Source organism: Hyla sarda, chromosome 5, assembly GCF_029499605.1.
Source record: "Hyla sarda isolate aHylSar1 chromosome 5, aHylSar1.hap1, whole genome shotgun sequence".
In the NCBI taxonomy this organism is placed as follows: domain Eukaryota; kingdom Metazoa; phylum Chordata; class Amphibia; order Anura; family Hylidae; genus Hyla; species Hyla sarda.
Window position 1 is genome coordinate 212,058,257 of NC_079193.1, and position 9,706 is coordinate 212,067,962.

A 9,706-nucleotide genomic window follows, 5' to 3' on the forward strand; every position below is an offset into this window, starting at 1 on the left:
AAGTATTTCAGAACAATAAAAGCACCAAGATCATAGTGTAAGGATGCATGCCATGCCTTTTATATAACAACTATTTCACTGTGTTGGCTGTTTGCTCTGATGTGCCACATAAGCAGCAAACTGTCCTGTACTGTATGTATAGTGCACTAAAGTAGCTTTTCTGTGGCATCAGACCAGAGGGCAGGTTTTTATTCCCCACATGCATCATTGAACCTTGGGCACCCATTACATTGATGGTTTATTGGTTATCCTTTCACAGACCAGTTTTGTTAGGGTCTAACCACTATATACCATAAACACCCTACAAGACCTGTTTTTTACTTATGCTATGACCCAGTCATCTAGCCATCAAAACTTGCTCTTTGTCAAAGTTGCTCAGACCCTAAAACTTGCCTAAATTTCCAGCTTTCAACACTTCAGCCTAAAACTGACTAATATGTTCCACTCCTTGATAATTGGCAGGAGTTAATCATTGTTATTCACTTAACCTGTCAGTGTTTTTTGTTACATTATAGCTGATGTGTACATTCTGTGTGTCTGTGTGTTGCAAATTTATTCCAGAAACCCAATTCCAACATTGTTTATTCCTTCATTTTGTCTTTAGAGAAATCAGTAAATTTGACTATATCAAACAGTTCAGCCTTTCAGATTGGAAACAATAATTACTTAAATGTTGGAGGGGAGTTGGATATGAAAAGTAGTCAAGGCTCAAATTACCAACATCAGTATGCCGAAGTACTTGGTAAGTTTTTTTTTATTTAGCATTTTTATTGGTCATGTAAAAGCTACTTGAAACTCAACATGAGTTGTTTTTTCATTGATAGCTGGAGAAATGTTTTTATTTATTTCCCATTCTTAAATAAAACCTTGTAAAGCTAGTCCACAAGACAGAATGGCTGGGCACTACTGAAGGATACTACTCAAGTAGCTGACAAAATGGTGGGGTATGAGTCCTTGCAGACCAGGATACCGGGGTGCTTCACATAAAACTGACCACAAGGTGTAACTTCACAATGAAAGGAATAAAGGAAACGGAGCACACACCTGTAATTTCCTGCTGCCACGGCTTTATTCACAGTTCGTATAAAACATCAGCATGACTTCTTCCCCACAAACACGATCAAGAGGTACGAGGCAGGAGTGTTCACCTGGACGACAGACGCTGTTTCACGCCGATTCAATCGTGAAACAGCGTCTGTCGTCCAGGTGAACGCTCCTGCCTCGTACCTCTTGCTCATGTTTGTGGGGAAGAAGTCATGCTGATGTTCTATACGAACTGTGAATAAAGCCGTGGCAGCAGGAAATTACAGGTGTGTGCTCCGTTTCCTTTATTCCTTTCATTGTGAAGTTACACGTTGTAAAGCTAGTTTAAAGGGGTTATCCAGGGATAGAAAAACTCAGCTAATGTCTTTCCAAAACAGCTCCACATCTGTCTCCAGGTTGGGTGTGGTTTTACAAATTAGCTCCATTCACTTCAATGGAAATGAGCTGGAGAAAGACGGCGAGCAGTTTTTGAAAGAAAGCACCTCTGTTTTTTTGTTCCTGGATAACCCCTTTAAAGGGGTACTCCATCCCTAGACATGTTATTTCCTATCCAAAGGAGATGTCCCGCTGCTGGGGACCCCCGCGATCTCGGCTGCAGCACCCCAGACATCCAGTGCACGGAGCAAACTTCGCTCCGTGCCGGGTGACTGGCGATGCGGGGCGAAGGCCTGTGATGTCACGACCACGCCCCACTCGTGATGTCATGGCCACGCCCCCTCAATGCAAGTCTATGGGAGGGGGCGTGACTGCAGTCATGCCCCCTCCTATAGACTTGCATTGAGAGGGCGTGGCAGTGATGTCACGAGCCTCCGGCGCTGCACCAGACAGTCTAAACGATGCAGCAGGGAGATTACGGGGGTCCCCAGCGACGGGACCCCCATGATCAGACATCTTATCCCCTATCCTTTTGGATACCTAATTGACTGCAACTTATTTGATATACTGGTCTTTTCAGAAGTGAAAAACAGGATGTAGAATTTTTAGAAGGTTTAGATAAATAGTGGCCAAAGTTGTTTATCAGAGTTGCATAAAATTTACTTCAAAATCAAATGCAAGAATATTGGCACAGCTGGTTATCTATGCACAAAATCCTATTAGAAGAGAATTATTGAGGTGTAATGTAAATCACATTTATTGTATCAAACAGAGATACCAATTGATCAGTAGTTAAAGTGTATACTTTATTTTGGGTTCATAAAGGGTGCTTCTGGTTTGCATTGAGTTATAAAAGAGCAAAAAAAATGATCCTTTTGTGACTGGCAGTGTTTTTCCTAGATTAGTATTTTACAGTTTGGATACAGTTGGATGCTGCATTCTGAGGGTATGTTTACATAGAATAAATATGCTGTGGATTTTCTCTCTGAATTTTAGATGCAGAAAAATATCTGCTGAAAAAATGAATGCATTACTTGACCTGTGGTGCAGATTTTAACACCTTAAGGTGACTGCCAATACTCCATTTTATGGCAGGCACTAATAGACCTTATTCCGATCAATACGCCTTTTTACTGTAGATTTGGAATAAGGTGGTGGGGGCCCCCCATGCAGGGATTTTTGGAGTTTGTCTTCAGCATGACAGCAGGGCTCTCATGGAATTTTTCAGGACCAAAGAAACCTCAGATCCTGCTAGACTAACCCCTTACATGCTACTGTCAGATAGTAGGGAAACTGTAGGGCTCTGTCACTCAATAGGCAGACCAGGGACACAATTACTGGGTGCATGTGGGTTTCCATGACAGCCGAGGCCTGCTGTGTGTCCCTAATCCAGCTGTACTGGAGGCATGGTTGTGTAGATTCCCTATCTGCATAAGTGTTGAATAAATGTGATAATAAAATGTGTCAACATTATTATTTTATATATTTTCTATTGTGTCAAAGTAGTAAAACTTTAATTACCATTTCCTTTTTAAACTAATCAAAATATTTAGAAAATATGTAAATGTAGTATTGCTGTAATTGTACTGACTAAATTTATAATGCTATTTTTACGACATAGTGAATAGTGTATATTTAATATGAAAAAGACAAAACATTGTGTTAATAAAAGCTATGAAGTCACATGAACCCCCAATAAAATAAATAAATTAGCATTTTGTTGCAGATTTTGCTGCAGAACCTATGCGGGTCCACACCAACATCAGCAACTGCAGATCTCAAATATGTTGGGAAAAACATTAACAATATTGTGACCTAAATGAAGAAAAGCAGACAAGGCTGCACATCTGTTTTGTGCAGCGATCATTTCCTTTTCAGCATAGTTAATAATAATCATTTTATTAACAGTATATACTGCCAACAGATTCTGCAGCACTTTCCAATTTTGGGGTATAAATAAAGTATCTGATATTACATGCTAAATATTTAAACTGGAGGAATAAGGGCCCTGTTCGCGAAAGCTTACAGACTACAAGGAATACGGTTGATAGTTATAAAACTCAGATCATTAAGGTTTATTTTAACCAATATGTGCAAGCCCGTTCGTCACGTCACAGCCACCGAGTAGAGCAGGCCCCTATCTACAGTCATGGCTGTAAATGTTGGCACCCCTGAAATTTTTCAAGAAAATGAAGTATTTCTCACAGAAAAGGATTGCAGTAACACATGTTTTGCTATACACGTTTATTCCCTTTGTGTGTATTGGAACCAAAAAAGGGAGGAAAAAAAGCAAATTGGACATAATGTCACACCAAACTTCAAAAATGGGCTGGAAAAAATTATTGCCACCCTTCACTTAATATTTGGTTGCAAACCCTTTGGTAAAAATAACTGAAATCAGTGGCTTCCTATAACCATCAATAAGTTTCTTACACCTCTCAACCGGAATGTTGGACCACTCTTCCTTTCCAGACTGCGCCAGTTCTCTTATTGGAAGGGCGCCTTTTCCCAACAGCAATTTTAAGATCTCTCCACAGGTGTTCAATGGGATTTAGATCTGGACTCATTGCTGGCCACTTCAGAACTCTCCAGTGCCATCCATTTCTGGGTGCTTTTTGACGTATGTTTGGGGTCATTGTCCTGCTGGAGACCCAAGATCTCGGACTTTATGTCACTGGGCTGTACAGTGCGACCCAAAATCCTTTGGTAATCCTTAGATTTCATGATGCACACATTCAAGGTACCTAGTGTCAGAGGCAGCAAAACAACCCAAAAACATCATTGAACCTTCACCATATTTTGTGTTCTTTTCTTTGTAGGCCTCATTCTGTTTTCGGTTAACAGTAGAATGATGTGCTCTATCTTGGTCTCATCTGTCCACAAGACGTTTTCCCAGAAGGATTTTGGCTTACTCAGGTTCATTTGGGCAAAATGTAGTCTTGCTTTTTTATGTCTCTGTGTCAGCAGTGGGGTCCTCCTGGATCTCCTGCCATAGTGTTTCATTTCATTTAAATATCGACGGATAGTTTGCGCTGGCACTGATGCTCCCTGAGCCTGCAGGACAGCTTGAATGTCTTTGGAACTTGTTTGGGGCTTCTTATACACCATCCGGACTATCCTGCGTTGACCCCCTTTCATCAATTTTTCTCTTACGTCCAAGCCCAGGGAGATTAGCTACAGTGCCATGGGTTGCAAACTTCTTGATACAAAGGCAAATCTAGATCTCTGGAGATGGACTTGTTATTTTTCCACAATTTTGATTCTCAAGTCCTCAGACAGTTCTCTTCTTCTTTCTGTTGTCCATGACACAATGGACAGACTAGTGAACTTCTCTCCTTTTTATCTGATTTCAGGTGTGATTTTTATATTGTCCACACCTGTTACGTGCCACAGGTGAGTTTAAAGGAGCATCACATGCCAATAATTTTGTCCAGCCCGTTTTTGGAGTTTGGTGTGACATTATGCCCAATTTCCTTTTTTATCTCACTTTTTTGGTTTAGTTCCAATACACACAAAGGGAATAAAAGTGTATAGCAAAACGTGTTACTGCAATCTTTTCTGTGAGAAATTCTTAATTTTCTTGAAAAATTTCAGGGGTGCCAAAATTTACGGCCCTGACTGTAAAAATGGAGCTGAACTGTGCAGAAACTGCGACAACACTTATGTCCAGAGGGGGAACAGCCCAGTGGCTGAGCTGCCTGAATACTGCCTGACCAAACCCTCCACCTCTGGGCCGCACCACCTGACAGACACAGCTCCAAGGCAACAATGGCCGCCGCACAGCACCAAACAGGGAGCACCTGGTGAGTGAGCTTAAAGTGTACCCGTCAGATCCAACAAAAACTTTTTTTTTTATAAATCACTCATTACCTAATCCTGACAATGTCAATCTAATTTTTATGTGTTTAGCACCTTTTTTATTTTTTTTATTATACTTTTAATTTAGCTCACTAGTCTTAATTCCTCTAAAAGGGAGGGGGCATGGCCTCACAGTGCAGGTCTCCGCCCCCTCCCTCAGTATGCTGTCTGCTTACATCTCCCCTAGCATTAGCAAAACTACAACTCCCAGCTTGTCCTCACTGACATTAGCGGGACACAAGCTGATAGTGGGAGGTTTAATTAACTATATAGTTTTATAATTCGGACATTTTCGCAGGCGGCAAAACCACATATGTTTATTTTATTTACACTTTTTTTTTTACATTGGAAAAGGGGGGGGGGGTGATTCAAACTTTTATTACGGAAGGGGTTAAATGATCTTTATTAACTTTTTTTTCCCCACTTTTTTTTTTTTGCAATGTAATAGCTCCCATAGAGGGCTATAACACTGCACACACTGATCTTTTACATTGATCAATGGTTTCTCATAGGATCTCAGGCACTGAGCAGTCTTTCGGCGATCGGACACCAAGAGGCAGGTAAGGGGGACCCTCCTCGTGTCCTACAGCTATTCATGATGCCACAACTTCACCGTGGCTGTCCCAAACAGCCCGCTGAGTTAGCCGGGGGTAGTTTAGTTTCACTTTAGAGGCGACGATCAACTTTGAAAGCCGTGGCCCTGCGTTATAGAACGGGAGCGGACTCAAGGCGTACAGGTACGCCCTTAGTCTCTAACAGGGATTTTAGTACATACCTTGCAGACAGTAATGGACATGCTTAGGAAGGATCTGCGCTTGTCTTTAGGCTAAATGGCTGTGTTGTGAAATTACCATAATACTGTGGCTAGCTTTTTGTGAACTGGTATTTCCTGTTTGAGTTTTCTTCTTTTGCCTACAAATCCCCATAATTCCATTTTGCTCCCTCCCACACATCAGCCACCCCACTTATTGAAACCTACCATATATACTCGAGTATAAGCCGAGTTTTTCAGCACGATTTTTCGTGCTGAAAACACCCCCCTCGGCTTATACTCGAGTGAACTCTCCGCCCTCAGTGGTCTTCAACCTGTTCTTTTTAGCCAAAGCCTGAAGTGGGTCCAGCAGGAAGGAAAAACTTAAGTCCTTACTTTATATTACTCTCTTGTTTTTTCAATCAACTTCTTTCTTTTGCTTAAATGACTACGTCGAAAACTGTCACTAAGGGCTGCACGTGAATCCTCCCTAAAGGCCATGACAATAAGATATTTTAGCATTTAGCATTTTAGAGTTGAATAAGGCAAATTTCTTGTTATTAAGTGTTTCTTTTTATTTCTGTATTTTAGCAAGCAATTCTTTATTGAATGAAAGCCAGATGAATCTTCTGAGGGATAATTTATCCCGGAAATGGAAAGAGTTTGCACGCACAGTCGGATTCCGACAGCCCGAAATTGAGGAAATTGATCATGACTATGACCGTGATGGGTTGAAAGAGAAAGTTTATCAAATGTTACACAGATGGCAGATGAAGGAGGGGTCCAAAAACGCCACAGTTGGAAAGGTGGCCACTGCCCTTTATTGTCTTAAAGATACAGACCTTCTTAACCAGTTAATCATGTTGAACTAAATTAGAAATCACTTCTGGTCTTACATGTGAAACATCAAGAGAGGTTTTCATTGAATCATCACAGAAGATGTCTTCAAGCACAGACAAGGCCATAACGTGATTTCATGGTGTGATTTTAGCTTATCATTTTTACATCTTGGAATACATATTTGGATGTACTGTACAATTTTCTTTGACATTATGCTTATAGTCCTAAACAAAAACACAAACCTGGTTCTTCATATATTTTGCTGACAAACATGTTTAAACATTATAAAACCACTTCTGGGTTTACATACACTGGACCCATCCTACCGTCTCCCACTTATTGCTATGATTTTGAAAGGATTTTACTTTTCAAGCCCAGGATGGTCACCCATGATCACTAGGAAGGAGATTTATCATTCTTTTCAAACGTCTGGCTTTTACATGACAATTTTTTTTAACTTACTTTTGCTTACATGCGACCTATTTATTAAATAGTCGCACGACCTTGATAAATAAATCACACGTAAGCAAAACCCAGAAAAACCTGCTTACAAAAGCATTTTTTAAAGCAGAAAAGTTTTCCCTTTATGTTAATAGCCGAAGTATTTTATCTACCCTTTATTACCAGGAGCGTTGCTGGAGAGTGACGGGGGGGGGGGGGGGCATACCGCATCGGGTGACGAAGCTGTATAACTATGGAGGTTTCTTTTTTTTTTTTTTAAGGAAAAAACGCGGCGCGGTGCGGCGGTGGCGGGGGAGAGAAGTGGGTGGTGGCTGCGGTCTATGGCACCGCAAAAGCCACTGCAGTTCGTTGATTTAAAGCGCCTGCTTTAAATCAATGATCGGTGTCGCTGGGGGATAAATAGCCGATAACTTATACCGATATTCCGGTATAAGTTATCGGCTATCGGCCCTAACCTCCACCGATTATCGGTATCGGCCCTAAAAAAACGATATTGGTTGATGCCTAATTTTTATAGTATATTGTATTTTCATTGTGTATAGAAAAATCTTTCTTTCTTACTATGTCAAAAGATTTCATCCGGCATGTGAGTGCTCAGATCCCAACCAATAACTAGAATGAGTGGGAAGAGACACTTGTTCAGTTCAGTCGCTAAGAGCTCGCTCCTCCGGGTTCGCTCTAGTGTTCCCTATGACATGACATGTCAAAAGTATTTTGTAATGGAAGTTCCCATTTAAATTTAGATGCATAAAAGAGATGTAGAACAAAATGTACATGTGTCAGCTGCTAAAAAATTGTATTGTCGTGGCAAATATCCACATATTATAAATGAAATGTATGTATCAGTTATAATGGGTAATGTATTACAACATACGGTAGATGGGGCTTCAAAGGAATTTCTGGAGTGTTTCATTCATTTCATATATATTTTAAATGTACATTTATTATTTTTACATTCCTTTTTATTTTGTATAATAAAATGCAGAATTTGCAGGAAATGTGACAATTTGCTGTGTGGTCAAAAATCCACATGAACTGTTTCCATATCCTGATTAACTAGTATTGTACCATAATGTTGAATGCTAGTGAATTTGTTATAGGTGAATGTGAAAATACAGCCTACACTATGGGGACCCTAAAAAGATAAGGAAACGCAACGTTAATATAACGATATGCTAATAAAATATGTTGAAAATAAGGAATGGTCAGTATACAGAGAATATGCTCTCAGTAGCCAACCTGGTTTTTGTATTTGCTGTATACTTGACCACTCAGTATAGAACTCTAATAAAGAGTATCTTTATATTGACTTTGTGTTTTATTATCCTGTGAAGGTTCCCATATTGTAGGCTGTAGTGCTTGGTTTTTCCATTGTTCTTATTAGGTAAATGTGAATGTATAATGTATATTATAGTTAGAGCAACATTGAATATACATATATGTTGAATCATACCTTTTTTAATTAAATGAATTTGCACCTTTTGAAAATCCCATCTGGTACCTGTTTAAGAACTACACCATAACCCAGGCTTTTGAGCTGAATCAGGATACTTACAAGAGAGATAGAAGTATTAAAATGGCAGCCATGGATGCAGACTTATTCACAGTTTGTTAAAATGAGAATTGGCATAAAGTATACTGTATATTGCATAGTTCAAAATGTTATGATTTTACACATATTTAATTCGAGGTAGCCAGATTCCTGCCTTTTGGTAGCCACAATAAAAGCCAGCGTGCATACATAATCCTCCAGGGGAGAACTATAGTGTCATACTCTACCACTTATTTCCCCTTATCAAAACCTACAATAATTCTAATCTAAAGACAGTAGTCCTAAGTGCTCGGAGCTAATGACACATACAGTTTAATTGTGTCCCGCTGTTGTGCCTATAGTTGGTTTTTCACACAACTCAGCAGTCAGTACAGAACTGCTGACACATATTGCCCGTAAAAACCGACTAACCCCTTAGTGCACAGAAGTGCCCATATAAAGATGCCAGACAAAATGTCCGTAATGCAACATGTTTATTCTCCATAGTCCTATACATCTCTTAAAGGGAACCCATCATTAAGTTTTACCATATATAACGAGTGGCAACACGTAATAGAGGTTAATATCATGTGTCCTACCATGTTTGCACGTCTGTAAATGTGGCAAAAACAACTTTAATAACTGTTACATGCAGTATGTAAATGAGGCTCAAGTAGTCACCAGGCATGCTCAAGTAGTCACTAGGCATGCGGCCTGCTGAAGAAGTCACGGCTCCCCACGCTGTACTTACGCTCATTCAGGCTCTAATCACTCCTATTTAGACATGATTGACAGCCTACCTCTGAGAAATGACATCAGACCCTGACTGAGCTGCTGAATCATAC

The 9,706-nt window shown here is 40.0% G+C and overlaps 1 protein-coding gene across 3 annotated transcripts in view; it reads left to right on the top strand.

Annotated features, from left to right (window-relative positions):
* Positions 1-7,509, top strand: part of RIPK1 (receptor interacting serine/threonine kinase 1) — a 64,925-nt gene extending 57,416 nt beyond the window's left edge. For all 3 annotated transcript variants that reach the window (XM_056521051.1, XM_056521052.1, XM_056521049.1), the window contains 2 exons: positions 605-742; positions 6,620-7,509. In XM_056521051.1, coding sequence (XP_056377026.1) covers positions 605-742; positions 6,620-6,900 — 419 coding nt within the window. In that variant the 3' untranslated portion in view covers positions 6,901-7,509. The remainder of the gene's footprint in view (positions 1-604; positions 743-6,619) is intronic.
* Positions 7,510-9,706: the final 2,197 nt, after the last annotated feature.